Consider the following 21,166-nt stretch of genomic DNA (forward strand, 5'->3'; position numbering starts at 1 on the left):
CCAGTGTGATGAACTCTCTCCAGTTCCTGGACAGCTTCAATGGGCAGCCATGTGATTTAGAAACTCCTGCAGCCTCGGAATTCTGGTTGCGGGGGGCGGGGGAGGAGAAGACTTAAAACCTTGGAAGTTTTCAGCCCATTGTCAATCCGAGCTTGGTTCGAGGACCACAGCTGACTAACGGTGATTCCCCCGCCACCGTCTTGCCTGAGATGCATAAATTACGACGCAGGGAGCAGAATTCCCGAAGGAGGGCAGTGCAGCCCCCCTCCCCCTAGCAGAGTGGTAGCTCCCATTCAGAACTCTCTGTCTATTCACACGCTGAGTTATGTGGCGGAAGACCCGCAGATAACGGGAAAGAACACTTGAGGTGCCAGCCGCTTCGTAGCGGGGAGCCTCATTTTTTACTTTCCTGGCTCCAGTTTCTCCCCCTCTCTCCCCTTCCTTTCCTTTTCCTTTCTGGAGGGACAGACCACGAAGATGGATGGAGTCTTACTAGGCTGGACTGCTTTGCTGTGGCTCACAGGTAAGGGATTTTATGGGGATCAATAACTTTTTGGGATTCCCAAAGGAGTTGCCTGCCTTCTCTCCCTCTCCCCCCCCCCCCGCTCTGTGTGTGTTGTGTTGCCGCAGGTTTCAAGCTTGTTCAGCAAGTGGGAGGCACGGAAGGGAGGGGGGTTTAGAAATGTGGAACAAATAGTAAACAGCATGTTTGAGTGAGGTGCCCGTTATCGGTGTTGCAGGCACTAAACTGCTCCACACCCCCGCAGCGTATCTCTTTCTAAAGGGGAAAAATGATCTTTACTTTACCCCCCCCGCCCCCACTTTTCCTCCCAAATCTCTTTCGTCCTGATCTGATTCAGAAGCAGGCGAGCTCGGCCTGGGTGTGGGTTTTTAGCGTGGCTGTCTTTCCCCCCAGGGTGCCACTCCTGGATTTCTTTGGAGTTAGTTGGATGTGGGGAAAACATCTTTCGGAAATGTATTGGGGCATCGGAATTGGCAAGGTACGCTGCAGGTTTTTGTGGCTTCCAGGCAAAGCTCTCTGCCTGCAGATGTCCTGCACAGACAGATTGATAATTAAGGCAGAGTCATTATTACAGTACTGTACTCTCTTCGGTTCGGAATCACTAACTCTGATTAATGTCCCAATTTCACTCATGCACATGCATTTATTTATTTTTTGGAGGGGGTGTTCTTCTCTTTTTCCATAGATTCTAAGTCTATTGACAGGGTTAAACGGGCTGCTTTCCCATCAAGCGATAGAAATCTCTTCTCTGACTACATGTGCCAAACATGCCCCCATGACCACTTCTACAGCTGGGTGTGTGTGTAGAATAAACATCCAAATGTCACCATCCAAGCAACCCTCAGCTTATGATGCTCATTTTTCTAGCTACCCCCAGTTCCTTAGGCCCTGGAGGGTCCCAGGCCACCATTTCCCCCAGCAGAGTTGCTTGCAGAGAATCTGTTCAACTGAGGTTTCTAGTCTAGGGAGCTACATGGCAATCCCCCCTTGAGCTTGCTAATACCACCCGCCCCACAAGCTTGCTACCCACCCTGCTCTGAATCCTAAACTTGCCCTATGTAGAAGAGTTTTCTGTTTTCTCCTTTCTAGCATATCTGCCTGCTATACTGAAAACAGAGCCCAAATCCTTCATCTCCATCATTTTGGGCCTGAAGTTTGCTGGTTTACTAACCATTCTGGGCTCACTTCCACACCTTGCCTTTCCTGAGCCACTGCAGCTCATTAACCCGGCCATCCCATTTCTGGATTGCTGCAACGTCAGCATGCCAGCTGGAGCCAAAGAGGCCTTGCTTGAGTTTTCAGACCACAAGGATAGCCTGCACCAAGGGATACCAAGAATTGGGACACTAAAGCAAGCACTGAGTAGATCACTAGTCACCATGGATCCTGTCCCTGGCATTGCACAGCACAGCACAGCATAGCACAGCACATGCATGAACTAGGCTGGCTGGAGTCAGGATGCTGTTTTTGCTTCCTGCAAAAATCAGGCAGAAGTTATGGGTGATGATGGGGCTGTCTGTGTGTTGACCAGCAGGTTATGGTGGTGGCATTCATGTGGGTCCTTAAGCCTCTCTTTGGTCACAAGGAAATGCCCAGTTTTGCTGCCCATCATGTCTGTTGAAACTTTGGGAGAAAAGGCCAGCCCCAGAGATTGTGTATGTGCGTGCTGAGGTCTAGCCTAAGTAAAAAGGCTAAGATGACGTTTTGCCAATGGAAAACACAGATTGTATTGGTTGGATTAGCAGTTCTGCTTGCTCAGGGGAAAAGAGTGTCATTTCCTCTTTCTTCATGGAAAAGTAGTTGCTTACTTTGGTCAGGAGAACTTCATCAGAAAAAAAGAATTCATTGCTGCTATTTCCTGTAAGGTTATTTTGGCAGCAGCTAGCTTTGCTTCTCGCATATCTCTTTCTCCAGGTTGTTTTCTGTGGAAAATTATTGCATTCAAAGCAGTGTGCAGGGACTTCCATATTTATGGTTACCTATAGTAAAACAGATACTTGCATAATTTTCACACATGACGGTGTATGCAAACATACATAGCTGCTTTCCTTCATCCAAGCAGAAATGGTGCCCTGTATGAATGGTGCCTCTGCTAATGTATGAATGGGGAGAGGGGAGGGAAATCCCAGGAATATGTGTCAGATGAGTATTTCTATGAGTGTCATCAGTTCATTTTTACAAGGTACTGAGGAGGATGTTGCCGTGGTGCTAGGCTACAGAAGATTCTAGGAATTGCCACTTTGCAGTATTGAATTTGCACAAATGGATTATGGGAAGAAGCACAGGAAGCAAGCTTGAGGGATTTGACTGTTCCTACTCACTTTTGTATGCACAACAACCAGCAACCCATTGTAAGAATGGTTCTTTCTTGCACCCTATTAAGAAAGGCGGGAAGGAGGTGGGTTTATGGCTTTTCTGTGGATAAACAAAACCAGACTGGGATAGCTCAGTTGGAGCATGAAACTCTTAATCTCTGGGTCGTGGGTTCAAGCCCCACATTAGGCAAAAGATTCCTGCATTGCAGGGGGTTGGACTAGATGACTCTTGTGGTCCCTTCCAGCTCTACAATTCTCTGATTCAGGCATACGATATAACGTTGCCTACCTTGCTGCTTCTGCAGAGAGGTCGTTTGGGGAGAGGGCTATAGCTTAGTGGTAGTGTGCTTGCCTTGCACGCAGAAGGTCAGAGGTTCAATCCCTGGCATCTCCAGGTAGGGCTGGGATAGGCTTCCTTCCTTAAACGATGGAGAGATGCTGACATTCAATGTAGACAACATTGAGCTAGATGAACCAGAGGGTCCGATTCGGTTTAAGGCAGCTTTCTATGTTTCTGGGAGGGAGACTTTTCTTGCATGTGGTCTCTAGTGTTCTCTTTCATTTCAGTGCTGGAACCAAACTAGATGTGATGTTGTTCACACAGTTAGTAATTGAATGAGTCTTGTTAAACCCTTGGTGATAAGAAACACTTACTGCATCAAGTCAGCTTTGGGGTCAGATGTGTGCCGGGACAGCCATAAAAACAAAAAAACTGAGGGAATGGTGTTAAGCATGACACTGTTTGCACATAATTTTTTTTTACACCATCCCTAAGAGCTTTCCTTTTTCAGTAAAATGATATGGTTGCAAATAGGTTATTGGGGTCTGTAATACCCCACAATGTGAAGCACATAACACCAAAAGAACAGTTGACAGTTTTATTTTATAACTGACAGTTTTATTTTATGTAAAATATTTTCTTAGTCATTCCAAAAGGAGTAGAATTATTCTCAAAAGCTGTAAGAATAAAACATAATATTTTTCACTAGGCTCAGGAAGTGGGTCCCTGCTATGCAGCAGGGCAATTCACACTTTATCATGATTGAGGAATACCTGGAACATAGGATTGTAGAAGGTTGGCAGATAGTTTATGAATTTTTCAGCACTGAAAGGTGTGCATTTGACCCAAAACATAGATGAAAGCTTAAAATATAAATAAATTTATAAAATGTGATAGGGAGCAATGTTATTATTTTATTGCATTACAATTTGTGTAAATGATATTTTATATGGCTACTCTACTTGAAAGTTGTCAAAACCTACAACTAGTACAGTAGAGCTGAAGAGGGCAATAGAGGGACATTATATGAAATCGGAGAAGGTAAATTGTGGGGAGGGGGAGGCAGAGAAAGTTGAGGTAACCAACAGAGAAACTTAAGAGTCATTTCACAAATTGTGTGTGGACTCCTCCTGATGATTGCAGCACCAGAGTGCATTTCTTTACAGAGTTATTTCACCAGGCTGAGAATGTCTGCAAGCCTCACCTGCTGTATGATCTCAGGCCCTGCAGAAGATAATGCTGCCTACAGCCTCAAAAACAATTCTGACTTATAAAGAATCTTTCGTCGTAGTCACCATGAACAAGTCATATGACATATGGGAGCCTGAGAGCCAGCTTTCCAACACCACATTTTATATGCCCTGCCATTATCCTTGGGCCCCACTGAGGAATTTCCCCAAAGTACTGAATAAATTTCCTATAGAAGTGCAGGAGTACATCAATGCAGAAACGCCACAGGAGCCTTGATTTAGATCAGTAATACCACAATATTACCAACATTTTAATGGCTGGTTTAGAACAAAGCTTCCTACCATCAGCTCCTCTACAGAGCTTCTATTGAGAACATTTTCAGTGTCTGCACTCACATAGGAAGAAAGCTTTTGAGAAATTTCACAATTCCATTCAGTAATTTCCTCCTCCCCATTAACTTAAGCCTGGAACACTTCGTGCAGGAGGTTCTTTTCCTGGGTTTGCCGTACCAGGAATGCCCTTTGGGGTTTGTAGGGGCTAGGGCAAAGCACACTGTTTATCTGCTCCAGCCTTAATCTCCCCTCTGCCCCTCACTCTTCTCCATGAGGTTTGTGTCCTCTTCCTGGTGTTTATTCTTGTTTTTGCTGCCCTTTTGGCAGTGACAGTACCCATGAGGCTCTGTGCCTCTCATCTACTCTCTGCATGTCTTGTTCTAGGAAGGGTGGAAGTAGAGAGCTTTGTTGTGTGGGCAGAAGCTGGCAGGGCTGGCCAGGCAGTGGGGCTGTCAGTGGTGGCCATTGGTATGTGGGGGACAGATCCCAGGGTAGTTGCCCAATTTGCTGCTCTCTGGATAACCCTGTACTGTACAGTTCAGTCCAGTCCAGTCCAGTCCAGTCATGCAAGGGACATATAAGCACCACTTTAAACCAGAAACTGATTCCCCTCTGTGCATTCCTGCAAGGTTCTAGTTTCCATCTACAACATATGACATGCTGCAATGTCTGCAGACAGGGCCTAAAGTGTTTGTTTCAAACAGAGACCAACACTTGCAGAATTTAGTTCTGTCTTTCTTCAAAAATAATTCTCAGCTGGGGAAGTCAAGAAGCAGATTAGATAGGGAAAACTGACATTTCTGAGCCACCTATTGCAGGAACGTCCCAGCAGAAAAATTAACAGAACACCATGTATTGTCGTCTGTAGGTCTCAGCTTTCCCAGTACACCATCTTGGGCCCATAGCCCATTCAAAATGATTATCCTTGTCTAGAGTGGTAGGCCTGTTCTGGCTTACAGATAGCTCATCAGTCTAAAGCAGAGGTTTTCAACCTTTTTGAAAGGCTCCATTGACCAACTACATTTTTCCTGTGGCTCCCCTGTGAGGAAACATGCTCCAAGCCTGAGAAGCCCAGTTATGTTGCCCCTTGCCTGCAGAGCAGGCAGCCCCTCACCCCTTTTCAAACACCCTCCCTTGTGGAGTGTTCCCTTGGTCTCCTCTCCCCTTCTCTTTCCTTAGGAGTCCTCCGGGCAGCCACCCTCCTGCCCCAAAGAGAGATGCCTCATCATGCCGACTCGCTTGCTTACTCCGAGGCTGCTTCAGCTGCTGGCAACTAGCACCCCCTGGCCAGCCCCAAAGACACCATTGGTCTGGGGAGCTTGTAGTCAGGGCCGCTGCAGCAAACAGCCACACAAACCTTTGAGTGGCAAAGACACGAGAGGGCATGGGGGAGGGGAGAGAGAAAAGAGGGATGGAGACCAGTGTTGCCCGCGGCACCCCTAACCATCATTCAAGGCATGCCAGTTGAACACCACTAGTCTAAAGTAATTGCTCCCCAGTGAAAAAAGACACCATAACATACAAATATGGTATGGTGCTTCATGTCATTGGTATCAGGTGCAGGCCTTGCTTTTTAGTTTTCTGATTTCGGCATCTCTAGAAGTTGGAAGTTTTCAATATAAACTTGTACAGCCTCATTAAAAAAAGGGCAACGCTTCTATGGGCAAAATAAGGGCTCAAAAAGCTATGACTAATGTGCATTTTACTCATGCTCCTATCCTGTGCACTGATTTCTGTTATCTCCATTGCACAGAAACTGCTGCTGCCAAAGCCAACAACTTATTTTTCCCCTAAATTTAATTCCTCTTATCTTCATCTGTTTAGAGTGGATGCATGCAGTCAGGTTCTCCTCTGATTGTTACAATTATCATGTTAAGAGTCGGGTGTTTTGAAGCTTCCATTATATGTTTGTTCACCTCAGGAATTCAGTGAATGCAGGTAGTACTCATCAGTAAATGAAAGGTTAGCCTTTAAAGAGACTAACATGAACATGACATTTAAAAACTTTGTAGGCCCGCTGAATCTTCACTTGAGCTTCTTCTTTTCTTTGCTCACATCAGTTACCCAGTTCTCCTTTTTATATTAACTTCCCTCCTGTATTTTGTTAGTTCCTGAACACACTCTGTTCATACTAATATTATAATTGGTTTTTCTTTCTTTATTTCAAACCTACTCCTACAATCTCTGCAAGCAATTCCTCATCCCTTCTCACCACGAGGAGGAATCTCACCTTCCTTCTTCTGAACTGTGAGCTTGTTCTTTGTGTTGCCTTATTTAGACTTATAAATATTTCAGGAACAGAGGGCTCATTTGTGAAAAGTCATGTATGCATTAGTGGTGCCTTAGATGCTTTTAAAGCCATAGCTTTGCCAATGGTGCAGATTAATGTGGGGGTAGCTCAAGTGATATTTCTTGCATTGTCCAGCTGTTCCCTTAGATGTATGTAAGAGCAACACATTGTCTTTCAACCAGCACTTTTTGCATTGTGAAAATTTGCCCTATAATAAAGACGGATAATGCAGAAGCTATTGATGGAGTTCCATGCATGTAATTAATTCCCATACATCATCTTTGGGGTCTACTGTGCCAGCATAGAATGCAGCTGTTCTATCACTTGGAGAAAATGTATTGTTAGATTATCAGAAATGTTTATTTCCACTGATTGCTAATGGCTGAACAACTTGTTCCTTTCTCCCTTCCTCTCATCCTTCCACCTGGATGATTTTTGGTTAGTTCACAGGCTATTAGTAGCAGTTTCGACAGCACCTGCCCCCACAACCTGTTTCAGTTTTCAATGTGGTTTGACACTGCTGCCACTTTTAAAACATTAACTGGGTTTTGTGATTGTATAGAGATTTCTTTTTTTAAAAAAAAATATTCTTTATCTTTGGGGATCTCTGAAATTAAGAGGCGGAATATAAATATAAGCATATAAATATGCTATGATATTCAGCAGCTGGTTATGCTAGGATTAAATATAAAGGGTAGTATCCCAAAAGGTTTTACTCAGGGGAGACCCCTTGCAATTAATGGAGCTAAACTAGTTGTGTTCATCAGTTTAAGTGGGTCCACTCAGTAGGATTAAGATTGAACACAATCCAGGGTGTGAAATTTCCCCAAGCCTGTAGAGTTAGGTTTAGACTTTTTTTTATTTATTAACTTCATTTATGACCTGATTCCACACAATTTTCATTATTCAAAGCCTTCAGCATTTTATCCCATTTATTTAAGTGAGAATAAACATGTTAACTACTTTGGAAATAGTGTATGGACCAGGCTTTTTAGTTCCTTGGAAGCTTGTAATACCTTTCCCCATAATAAATCTGTAAGTTTTTCCAGCATAGCTATTTACATCAACCTTGGAAGTTTAGCAAAATCAAAGTCTGAACTGCAAGGCAGTTCTTCAGCCAACAAAAGTGTCCAAAATACATATACTAGGGAAGGGGGTGTAAAAAAATGCACATATAAGTGAAAATAACAGACAAAAATGCACTGTATTAGGGAAAATTGCCGTGCAAAAATTTGTACCTTAGGATAAGTTTGCACTAAAATGCTGGTGAATTTTCATGTGGGCTTAAAAAAGAATGCAAACTCACATGGAGAACTGAACTTAGGTAAGATTGGAAAGATGATAACCAGAAATTCAAAGTGACATTTTCAACCATCCCTAATGAAAGCTTTTGATGTTCCTGTGGCTGCAGCAGAGGTGAATTGGAGAGCATGTGAGGCCAAGTTTTGCTGCGGCTTGTTTCTGTCATGACAAACTGCAGTTTACCTTGACGTCTGAACCAGCTCAGTACAGTGGTACCTCGGGTTACATACGCTTCAGGTTACATACGCTTCAGGTTACAGACTCTGCTAACCCAGAAATAGTACCTTGGGTTAAGAACTTTGCTTCAGGATGAGAACAGAATTCATGCAGTGGCGGCACAGTGGCAGCAGGAGGCCCCATTAGCTAAAGTGGTGCTTCAGGTTAAGAACAGTTTCAGGTTAAGAACAGACCTCCAGAACAAATTACGTTCTTAACCTGAGGTACCACTGTATTGTTTTGATGCTTTGATTAAATAGCCCTATTGCCTTGCTGCCAGTATTTCTCCGGCACATTTTCTTCTTAGCACCAAAAGCAGATGGCAATCTCCCGTATAACATTCTGTCTTGATCAGAACCACTGAACAGATGGTTGATACCTCACAAATCAATAACGTTCATACTTTTTGTCTTGTAGCTGTGACTGAAGGGCTTCAGGTCATGGTGCCGGAAAAGAAAAAGGTGGCCATGCTTTTTCAGTCTGTCGTGCTTCGATGCCACTTTTCAACTTCCTCCACACAACCAGCTGTGGTGCAGTGGAAGTTCAAATCGTATTGCCAAGACCGCATGGGAGAAGCTCTGGGAGTGGTCTCTGCAGGCTTACAGGCTGTGAGCAAGAGGAACCTGGAATGGGATCCATATTTGGACTGTGTGGACAGCAGAAGAACGGTTCGCATTGTGGCTTCCAAGCAGGGCCCGTCGGTCACAGTTGGAGAATTCTACAAGGGAAGAGATGTCACCATTCTCCATGGTAACTGCCTGCCTAGCAGTTTATTAATTATGGGAAAGCTTCTTTGGCTATTATGAATGGTAGAACATCACACCAGTGTTTTGGATCTCTCTTATGAGGATCAGTGTGCTTATTTATAGGCATGTATATTCCACTCTTCAGTCATATTCCAAGGGCAGTTTACATTTAAAAAACCTGCGAAACGGTTAAAGTACGAATTTCAATAAAACACGAAAACTAACAAGGCAGAGAGATCTTAGATGTAAAAACATCTAATGGCAGTGTAAAACAATAAGCAAAAATTGAGTTGTAAAAACCTTGGCAAAATAGAAGATCTTTTTGTTCTTGTGTGTTGTTGAGGTGTATGTCCCTTCCTATAGAAATAAAAATTATTCACAATCACTTTGCACTGCATGAAGGCTTTCTTGTGATCTGCAACCCTGACCACCCAGATCCTAGAGTCCAAAGAAGCCATTGCATGTTCAACTATATGTGAAGGCCCCTTCCCTACAGATGTTTGTGTTGTATATGTGGATTGCAGCAGGAGCCTGTGATGTGAATGGGCCTATACCTTGCTTCCGTGTTGAAGGGCATGGGAACAAATGGCATTGTGAGATAAGTTTATATGTGTCCTACTTTCATTGTGGAAAAGACAATCTGGTGTGTTCCTCAATAAATAGGAATTTGGTCTTCTGGATCCAAATCACTGTCCAGCGGAGTTTGCTGGCTTTCTGGAGTGCACTGTGGCTCACTGGAGTGTGCTTATTTCTCTAAGGAAGAAAAATGCACTCCTGCCAGTAACAACTGTTAGTGAAAGCCTTGTTTTTAGTCCTTCACCTTTTCTCTGTGTTTCTGATTCTACTATTTCTCTTACATTGTTTTTCAGATGCAGACCTCCACATTGGAAAACTGATGTGGGGAGACAGTGGGTTGTATTACTGCCTCATTATCACACCTGATGATGTGGAGGGCAAGACGGAAGAGTCAGTGGAGCTGCTTGTTCTGGGTGAGCTTACTTTCCCATTCAACACAGCCTACTTCTCTACTGATTTCTATGTACCTATCTAAGGTCACATCCACACCATACATTTAAAGCACTGTTATACCACCTGGTTCCTACCAAAGAGTCCTGGGAAGTGTAGTTTGTTAAGGGTGCTGAGAGTTGTTAGGAGGTCCCCTATTTCCCTTGTAGAGCTACAATTGCCAGAGTTCTCTGGGAAGATTACAGGGGTACCTCGGGTTACATACGCTTCAGGTTACATACGCTTCAGGTTACAGACTCTGCTAACCCAGAAATAGTACCTCGGGTTAAGAACTTTGCTTCAGGATGAGAACAGAAATCGTGCTCCAGTGGCGCAGCGGCAGCAGAAGGCCCCATTAGCTAAAGTGGTACTTCAGGTTAAGAACAGTTTCAGGTTAAGAACAAACCTCCGGAACAAATTAAGTACTTAACCCGAGGTACCACTGTATTGGTAAACCACTCTGGGATTTGTTTTTAAATGCATGGTATTAGTCTATATGTGAAAAGATTTGCAACATTTCCTGGGTGTGCTTCTCTGTTCTTTCTGTTCCTTGCATTGTTGCTTTGTGTCAGAGTGAAGCTGATCTAAAGAGATACAAGCCAGTATTGTTTTGCAATCACTACGCACTGTTGTAAGGCAACATGTAACAAAGGATGGAGAGTGGCAGATTCTTTCCTCCTAAATTTAAATGATAAAGTTCCACTGAAGCAGTATTCCAAGATCAGTGTTTACTTAAATGATTGTATCCTGTTTTCTTTGAAACTCCAGATGGCTCACATTAAAACAAAAATAATAAGTGCATAATTTAAAATACTTTTACACTAAACGTTGCAGTGCCAACATGCACAATGAATTTCATTAATGTAGCCTACAAGTTAAAAACACAGCTTTTGCATTGTTTTCAAAATTTAAACCGCTGTCTGAAATTATTAGAAAAATTGGGCAGAGAAATAACAATTGTTCAAAAAAAAAAAAAAACCACAATAACATGGTGGGATTGGTGTAAATGGTTTGCCAGGTATCCTATTGCCCTTTTCTTCAAACTACAATGCAAAATGGCAGCCCTGGAAGCAGCAGAAGAGAACTTTGGGGCAAATTTCTACAGCATGAACTGTGCAAATCCAACTTCAGTGGTGCCTGATCAGTTCCCAGATGTTTTCAGCAGATTCACTGTGGATGTCATATGTTGGTTCTATCAGCCACAAGTCACTTGTAGGACCCAAAGGTCACCTTCTGCTGCAAGGAGTCCTTCTGTTTCATGAGTGGAAGGGTAACTTTTGAATTCCACAGTCTCCATTAGATCCACTTCACAGACTACTGTTAATACGTCTGCAGATAATTTTGGCTCAGCTCTATTTTAAACCATCAAGTGGGAGGTCATAAATAACCGGATGTAAACATGGGTGGACCTGAAGTGCTGTGGTGTTTGGACATCTGATGCTCTTCTGTTCGTCCCACTGGGTGGCTGGCAGGGGAAAAGGAGAGCAGCAAAAGAGGAAGAGTAGGAGCATGTCTCAGAGAAGGCAAAGGCAAGGTTCAAAGAGGCCCTGCTATATTCAGAAAGAAGGAAGAAAGGTCAGGTTCAGCCCAGTGCTGAGCCACACTGGAGTTCAGGAAAGAGGGGAAACTAGTTGAGGGACTTGAGGGGTTATCTGGGAGATTATGATGATGAAGAGAGATTACGTTTGTGTCACTTAGTGATACCCTGTGATGAACAAAGTCTTGGACTCTGTTGAGAGAGAGAGAGGGAGGGAGGGAGGGAGGGAGGGAGAGAGAAGGATACCATACTCCAAAATAAGAAGCTGGCTAGGCCTCTGAGGGTTTTCCTATTTATTGAAAGTTTCCTGTTTCTGGCACCCCCAGTGAGACAAAACCTGCCGCGCCAATACTGACTCCCTCCTCAAGCATGTTCATTTAGCATGTATGCTCTTTGTACCCATTTGCACAGGTGCCCTCCAGAAATCCAAAATTGGCCATGTTAGTTGGTAGGAGGTTCCCCTCTGCTTCTGCTCTCACAATCCTAAAACCTGAGGTTGCTCAATGAAATCAGTTGGCAGAAGATGTAGCGCATGTCACACACAATGTATATAAAGTGTGGTAATGGCCTTGGGTTTAGATGGGATTACCTAAATATCAGTGTAGTAGGAGTGAATCAAAGGATGTTAGTCATGATGGCTAAGACTGCAGTCCCGAGGCCAAGTACAACTAAATTCAGTTGGGCTTGTTTCTAAGTAAACATGCATAGGATTGTGTATAATTGGAACTTCCAATTCAGAAGCAGTTTAAACACCGGTTGTTATAGTGGGGGGGGGGCAGCATCAGGGGTCTCTATGCCCTGCTTTGGGCTTCTCAGAAGCAAATGATTGGCTCCAATTTGGTCTGATCCAAGACCAGAAACATATACTACTTATATTCTTGTGTGTGTGCATAATACATTATAAAAATGCATTTATTTATTTTTTTGCACACCCAGTAGTATTTCATTGCCAATGCTTAGCATTCTTGTCATCATTCAAAGGAGAAAACAAACACTTAGAAACGACTATTTGTTCAAGGTTCTGTAGCTTCTTGGGACATTTAAACCCCATCCCACTATTAATGAACTGTAGAAAAGGCTTAGATAAAATATCTTAGTTCTTGGAGAGTCAGAGTGAGAGGCTTTTGTTTTTCTGTTTGCTGATATTCAGATGGGAGGCTTATTCCCTTAGAGGGGGACGCAAAACTAGAACAGGAAAGGGATTAGGGGCTGCCTATAAATTATGCAACACCTTGGGGGCTGCCTTATCCCCTGGACTTATGTGAGAAGGGTAGCTTTTTATGCGGCAAGAGTAAAGCTCTTGAAAATCATGAAATATGGGTTATTTAAGAGCAAATAGATGTTTATGGGTCATCCTACATAACTGAGATAACTTAAATCATTCCTACTTCACTAGCCTGTTGACAAATTTATTTCAAAAGTTTTATTTGCTCATTCTGTGCAATATTTCTTAAAACTGTAGAAGTAGAAAATAACTAATCATACAGACAGAGCAACATCTGAATCTTTCTGATTGAGGCAGGAAACACATATATTCTGATTTAGATATATAAAAGTGAGCATGCAGTTTCACAAGATTTTTCATAAGTGCATTTGTAGAAAACCACAACTTTATTAAAGGGTTGCTCACTGGCATCACACTGCTTGCGTGTGGTGGTTATACTGTATGTCTTCTTGTTAATTAATCAAATATCTGACACAATTAAGTACATTTCCCTGTCACTTTCCTATCCCAGAAGTCTTGTTTTTTGTTTTATAAAGTAGATATGTTGTGACAGGATGCTTTAATCCATTTTAATTGCAGAAACCTAAATTTCTGGCATGTTATTTAAATCCTTCCTGCAAAATACTGACAGTTTGGAGGTGGACAGATTATCTCTCCCTCCCCGCCTTAGGACAAGAAATGGGAAGATTCCCTACCATCAGATTTCAGAAAGGATTGTTTTGTCATCACCAGCTATGGAAATACACCTTCTTACTTTATCAGTTCATGCCTCCTGTCTGTGTATGTGTTGATGGGATACGTTTACAATCACATTGTTGGAAAGGACACCGAGGGTCATCTAGTCCAGCCCCCTGCAATGCAGTAATTTCAACTAAATCATACATGACAGATGGCCATCCAACTTCTGCTTAAAAACCTCCAAGGAAAGAGAGCCCACTGCCTCTCATGGAAGCCTGCTCCACTGTTGAAGAGCTCGTACTGTCAGAAAGTTCTTCCTGATATTTATCCAGAATCTCCTTTCTTGTAACTTTGAATCCATTGGTTTCCTGCCTCCAGAGCAGGAAAAAACAAACTTGCTCCATCTTCCATGTGACAACCCTATGGATATTTAACAGAACAGGATAGAATAAAATAGCTGCAAGCAGAGTGGGTGAAAAGCCTCTGTGGAGAGGAAAGTCTGACTCCACGCGAGGTGAGGGCCCTGCTGGATGACATGCTACTTTAGGTCAGTTTTAGTGATCTCTTCTGCCTCAGCAAAAATGCATTAGACAAGGTGATATGGATGCGAAAGTTAGAGGAATCCTTCAAGTGAATTTCTACTTAAAATATGATAAAGATGTGATAGTTAAAAGAACCACTGATTTTATATTGTTTTGCTGAAAAGCTGCCAATCAGCAACTACAGTGGTACCTTGGGTTACAGACGCTTCAGATTACATACGCTTCAGGTTACAGACTCCACTAGCCCAGAAATATTACCTTGGGTTAAGAACTTTGCTTCAGGATGAGAACAGAAATCGCACGGCAGCGGCGCAGCGGCAGCAGGAGGCCCCATTTGTTAAAGTGGTACCTCAGGTTAAGAACAGTTTCAGGTTAAGAACGGACCTCAAGAACTAATTAAGTTCTTAACCTGAGGTACCACTGTACTTGTGATTAAAACAGGTGTTGGTACCTTTGATATGTTGTGGGATGCTGTTATCCCACAACATAGTCCACTGAAATGCTAAACTGCAGATTAGCAACTGGCACTCTCTGGAGAGTAGATGTCTTATCACATCCCCTGTCACCAAAGCAGAAGTGAAGACTTGTGTGGAGGAAGTGGTAGTTTGGGGAAGAAGGCTTCACAGCAGACACTCTTGTTGCCTGCTCCCTCAGAGTTATAGGTCTATTATCTGATCCTGTGGTTGCCAAATCAGTAGTGGTGGTCTGAGTATGATCGGACAGAGGAAGTAAGACTGGGTGAAGAAACAGCGTTTCAAGCAGCTGCAATGAATAGCGTCTGAGGTCGCTTCTACACAGACTCTTTTCTGTGGAACTGCCATCCTCTACCCATTTACTTTTTATAGAGAATTCCAGATGATGTTGCTAAATAAATGCAGTCAAATATTTTCTTTGTTGTCTACCCTCCCGTATTCCTTTCAGACTTGATTTGTGGTGGTGGGCTTCTTTCCCTTTTTGCAACAACATGTAATTGCAGCACCAGCTGTTCTAGTGTGAACAGGCAAAGTGCTATTGAAGCTTTAGGGGGCTCCCGTGCCTATAATTAAAAGTGCCTTGTTTGCAGGTCCTGCCCATATTATTGCTTCATGTTGATCCTGACTGGGAGATTAGTGATGAATAGCAGGCGTAGCACCAACAGCCAGCCAGGTCAGACATTGGCTGAAGGCCCCAGGGGCTCAGTAGGGTCCTTCATTGGCCTAACCCACCTGCCTGCTGCTGGGTCCTTTGGTGGCCAAAGAGCAGAGAGCAGGTAGCAGTACTACTCTTGAATGGAAGCTGAACTTGGCTGTCCAATCTCAATAGGCCAGGGACAGGCATTGCACTTGGGGGAAGTTAAGATGGTGGGCAGCCACTGTGGATGGGAGCTGAGTTTGTCTGCCATTCAAAAGTGGTGTTACCACACACTCACTGATAAAGGAGCTGTCCATTTTCTGATATGGTGACATTTGTATAATTGTATTGAAAATTTAATAAAAATTATTATAAAAAAAAGATAAAGGAGCTGTCCAAACAGGAAGGATATATGCAAAGAGGGTTTCTCCTCATGGCATGGCTTCCCCCTGCCCCTTCTTTCACTTGCACTAGGGACTTCTGAGGCTGCTTGTGTTGCTCGCAAACATACCGACTGCCAGCACCTGCCTCGCAATTGGTCCCAAACTCCCTCCCACACAGCTTGCCACCAAAAACCCTCTCCAACCCCTTGCCACTCCCTAACCCCATCCCTTCTTTGCTTCTGTCACTGTTGCCACTGGGGGGGGGGGATGAAGGAGAGAAAGTTGACAAGGTGGTGATGGCAGCAGGACAAAGTGGAGAGCAACTTTCTTCCCTTCATTCCCCTCCCCTCCCCACACCAGTGGTGATGGCAGCAACAACAGGAGGAATCTGGGAAGAACTTCCTGGGCCACCTGCCTGCCAGACCACACTGGTCTGTTTGCTCACCCTGCCTCCCTGTGGTGTCTGTCTGCCCTCCCTCTTCTTCCTACCCCAGTCTGGCAGGAAGTGCATGGAAAGGCCCGCATGGGCCACCTGTCTGCCTGCTCTCTTCTTCGTTGTTTATTTGTTCAGCAGCATGATGACAGAAAGTGCAAATGTAATATATAGAGAAAAATGGCCTGAGGGGAAAGGGTTAGGCACTCCTTCCTCTGCTTCTTCTCCAGTCAGATACCTAATCCCTGACCCCTTATTGCCTTTCAGTAACAATAAAAAGCCATTGGGAGACTGCTCATGTGTTTCTCAGAGTTTCATTAGTTTGGCCAATTCAGAACAAACGACTCTGGCTCTTTGGCAAGAGCATGGTGTGACACACAGCCTAAATCTTTGCTTTATATGAGGGGCCAAGGTCCCACCATCCTGCTGCAGGCTTGACTCCTGACACCTATAAACAAATCAGTAAGCAAACAGTGGGTGGTATTCATTGGGTGGTATTAAAATTAATGGACCTAACTTTGCCATGTTGATTAATTTCAATGCCTGCTCTGAGTAAAACTTAACAGAATAGCACACATAGTAGTAATATGAAAAGGGTAGAACAAAGTAACTCCTTATTTATTTTTTGTCATGATTTGTGAATGCCTGTTTCTGATGGAGTGGTAGTTCCCGTCTGCATCTTCAGTGTGCTGTAACTCCTCGCCCCCCCCCCCAGCCTTTCTGCCTCAAGCCCACATGGCACTGTTAGCAGCCTTTGAGTCTCCTCTGCCCAGTCCTACTCCCCTCCTTTAATGCTATTTAGAAGTGGTGCTTGTTATCCAAAGATTTCCCCATCATTCCTTCTCACTCGCCAGCCTCGGCCACATGCTGCTAACGAAGGATACCGGCACAATTCAAAGGCCTCCGTTACTAAGGTTTCTATGGTAACAGGCTGCTTGGCGGTCTCTGTTGCCTGTTAAAACTTTGATCTCTGCAAATAGCTGCTGCTGTTCTTCCCTTGATTGACAAAACAAGAAAGAGAGGGATGGGCAGAAAAGAAGAAGTTTATTTCTAGCAGAGGGAGGAAAGAGGAATTCATTACATGGTCACACTCTCCCAATAAATCTCTCAGTGGCTTCCTGGATGCCCCTCTGATTTACAAGAGACGCGTTTCCTCTCTACATCGTTTTTATGCTGTTATGGGATCATGTCTAAATGTCGAGGCCCAACGAGTGCTACGGTTTTGCCAAATAGCCACATGTTGCCACCGCTAGAAGAACAATAGTTCCTTTTTCCCATTAGAGAGCTGCAGAACCAGACTGCTGTAATCCAATATGTCCAAAAACAATGTTATCATAAATTCCTATTCTGTGCTTAGCTGCACTTGCTATTTTACTGTGTTTACATTTGCATGTTTTCACCCCCTCACACTGACCATCCATGATGTTTTTTAAGGCCTTATTTTGTTCTTAAGGGGAGGGGTCATGGCTGCCGGGGAGTGGGTCCCAGCCAACAAAATGGCTGCGGCATGTTCCACAGGGGGGGGATGCGTTGGGACAACCGATCTCAGTGATCTCGGATAGGAGGAGGAGTTACGCTAAGACCAGACCATGTCATTACAGAGGAGGCAGGTTTAGTCGTTGTCTGAGGACTATCCCTACCTCCAGGTCTGGTCCTGACCAGATGGATACTAGAATCAGCAAGGGATACCCACATGACCTGAAGGTGCTGCTGTGCAATGCCAGGTCAGTGATTCATAAGACCACTGCCATCCATGACCTGATCATGGATGGAGGATTTGACCTGGCATGTGTAACAGAGACTTGGTTGAATGAAGCAGATGGGCCTGTTTCTCTTACGCACAGCAACCCAGGCCTTGTGGGCGGGGAGGGGGGGTTGCAGTGATTTTTAGGAAGTCATTAGTTTGCACCAGGCGTCCTATTGGGAAGACCCAGTTCTCTGAGTGCATGTTCTGGAAGTTGGGCAATAGGGGCAGTACAGGATTCCTTTTGGTGTACCGACCTCCCCGCTGCACCAAGGATTCCCTGCCCGAGCTGCTTCAGGTCGTGGCGGATGTTCTCCTGGAGACGCCTAGTTTGGTTGTCCTAGGGGATTTTAATATCCATGCCGACACGACCTTACAAGGGGCCGCTCGGGACTTCGTGGAAAGCATGGCCTCCATGGGGCTGTCCCTGAATAAGTTTGGCCCAACCCATAGCCGCGGACATGCCTTGGACCTGGTGTTTACCTCTACGGATGTTGGTGACCTGACACTAACTAAAAGTGAAACAAAAGAAGTGCACTTCCTGGTGCAACTGGACTTCTCCGCGACCCTTCCCCTCTGCAGGGAGGTGGGACCGATTCGGATGGTCCGCCCCCGCCACTTAATGGATCCAAATGGTTTCCAGAGAGTGGTAGGGGATGCTTTATCCCATGCTGATGGCCTTTCAGCTGATTCCCTGGTGGCCCGCTGGAATGTGGAGTTAACCAGGGCTATTGACTGTTTGGCTCTGAAGCGCCCTCTCCGATTGCATGGAGCCCGGGAAGCCCCGTGGTTTTCCACGGATCTCAGGGCAATGAAACAATCGTTGAGACGGCTAGAGCGCCGGTGGCGGATAACTCATTCTGAAGCTGACCGGACACAGGTTAGAGCTCAATGTCGAGCCTACCAAGTGGCGGTAGCGACGGCAAAGAAGACTTTCTTCACCACCTCTATTGCATCTGCAGAAAACAGCAGCAGGAGACTTTTTCAGGTGGTCCGCAATTTAGCGGAACCACCTGCTACATTGGGGCCCAGTACGGGCCACATGATCTCCTGCAATGATTTTGCAAAGTTTTTTTGCAGATAAAGTCGCTCAGATTCGGGAAGAGGTAGACGCCACCGTGGGAGCAGGGCCGGGGCGGGAGAGTGCTAGAGTCCTGTCTAGTCAAATTGCATGGGATCAATTCCAATCTGTTACCTCCGAGGATGTGGACAGGCTGCTTGGACGAGTGAAACCAACCACCTGTCTCCTGGATCCTTGCCCATCCTGGCTTATAAAAGCTAGCCGGGAAGGAGCCTTCCCAGACCCGCTGAAAGAGGCGGTTATCAAACCTCTTCTTAAAAAACCATCTTTAGATGCGGCCACGATGGCCAACTATCGCCCAGTCTCAAATCTTCCATTCTTGGGCAAGGTGATTGAGTGAGTGGTTGCTGAACAACTCCAGGCACGCCTGGAAGAAGCGGACCATTTGGATCCCTTCCAGTCGGGATTCAGGCCTCATCATGGGACTGAAACTGCCTTGGTCGCACTGGTTGATGATCTCCGGTGGGCTAGGGACAAAGGTGAGAGCTGTTTCCTAGTTCTGCTGGATCTCTCAGCGGCGTTTGATACCATCGACCATAACATCCTTCTGGACCGTCTTGAGGGGCTGGGAGCTGGGGGCACTGTCATACAGTGGTTCCGCTCCTTCCTCCTGGGCTGTGTTCAGAAAGTGGTGGTGGGGGATGAGTGTTCAGACCCTTGGGCTCTCACTTGTGGGGTGCCTCAGGGTTCTGTCCTCTCCCCCATGCTTTTCAACATCTACATGCAGCCGCTGGGAGAGATCATCAGGGGGTTTGGGCTGGGTGTTCATCAGTATGCGGATGATACCCAGCTCTACCTCTCTTTCAAATCAGAACCAGTGAAGGCGGTGACGGTCCTGTGTGAGTGTCTGGAGGCGGTTGAAGGATGGATGGCGGCTAACAGATTGAGATTGAATCTTGACAAGACAGAAGTACTGTTTCTGGGGGACAGGAGGCGGGCAGGTGTGGTCCTGAATGGGGTACCTGTGCCCCTGAAGGACCAGGTGCGCAGCCTGGGAGTCATTTTGGACTCACAGCTGTCCATGGAGGCACAGGTTAAATCCGTGTCCAGGGCAGCTGTGTACCAGCTCCATCTGGTACACAGGCTGAGACCCTATCTGCCTGTGGACTGCCTCGCCAGAGTAGTGCATGCTCTGGTTATCTCCCGCTTGGACTACTGCAATGCACTCTACGTGGGGCTACCTTTGAAGGTGACCCGGAAACTACAACTAATCCAGAACGCAGCAGCCAGACTGGTGACTGGGAGCGGCCGCCGAGACCATATAACACCGGTCTTGAAAGACCTACATTGGCTAAACGGCCTCGGTCCAGTATACCTGAAGGAGCGTCTCCACCCCCATCGTTCTACCTGGACACTGAGGTCCAGCACCGAGGGCCTTCTGGCGGTTCCCTCACTGCGAGAAGCCAAGTTACAGGGAACCAGGCAGAGGGCCTTCTCGGTAGTGGCGCCCTCCCTGTGGAATGCCCTCCCACCAGATGTCAAAGAGAACATCAACTACCAGACTTTTAGAAGACATCTGAAGGCAGCCCTGTTTAGGGATGCTTTTAATGTTTGATGTATCATAGTATTTTAATATTCTTTTGGAAGCCGCCCAGAGTGGCTGGGGAGGCCCAGCCAGATGGGCGGGGTATAAATAATAAATAAATTATTATTATTATTATTATTATTATTATTATTATTATTATTATTACTTAAACCTTTTTTGTGTGTCTTGTCTCATAGGATGTTTCCCTTTTTCCATAACCTACTTACCTCTTGTCTCATTTATTTATTTTTCCTTTGTCAAAATTTTACAACTTCTCTTCATCCTTCCCCATATTTGAGTTTGCCCTTCTGATTTATTCCCCTGCCATTTGGATCAGTATATCTTTCCTTTGCTTTAACACTGTAACTCACTTCCCCGTATCTGCTCTTTTCTCTGCTTTGTACATGCTATGCCAAATCAGTGCCGGCTCCTTCTCTGTAGACTTTGCTGGCCACTCCTTGCAACTTGATTATGTGTCTGGCTCAAACTTCCGTTGATGGTTTAAGAGGCAGCAGGTGCATTTAGGGAAACGGCAGAGAGGCAGCTGCTGGATGTACTTATACAAAAGGTATAATCAGCAGTGCAGCGGGAATAGAGACAATGACAGCATGTCCTAGATTTTCTTTTTATTATTGAAACAAGGACAAATTTGCCATTTGGAAATAACCATCTGGGACAATCCTAATAAACTGGGCCATCTAGTCAGAC

The 21,166-nt window shown here is 45.0% G+C and overlaps 1 protein-coding gene across 4 annotated transcripts in view; it reads left to right on the forward strand.

The window, feature by feature from the left end:
* The window catches only part of ILDR2 (immunoglobulin like domain containing receptor 2), a 40,518-nt gene continuing 19,352 nt past the window's right edge, over positions 1 to 21,166 (forward strand). For 2 of the 4 annotated variants that reach the window (XM_081858479.1, XM_081858481.1), the window contains exons 1-3: positions 1 to 523; positions 8,867 to 9,199; positions 10,065 to 10,184. In XM_081858479.1, the coding sequence (XP_081714605.1) occupies positions 478 to 523; positions 8,867 to 9,199; positions 10,065 to 10,184 (499 nt within the window). In that variant the 5' untranslated portion in view covers positions 1 to 477. The remainder of the gene's footprint in view (positions 524 to 8,866; positions 9,200 to 10,064; positions 10,185 to 21,166) is intronic. The other 2 variants (XM_081858480.1, XM_081858482.1) reach the window with 1 other exon arrangement.

This window comes from Podarcis erhardii (genome assembly GCF_964252035.2).
Source record: "Podarcis erhardii genome assembly, chromosome: 4".
Taxonomy (NCBI): domain Eukaryota; kingdom Metazoa; phylum Chordata; class Lepidosauria; order Squamata; family Lacertidae; genus Podarcis; species Podarcis erhardii.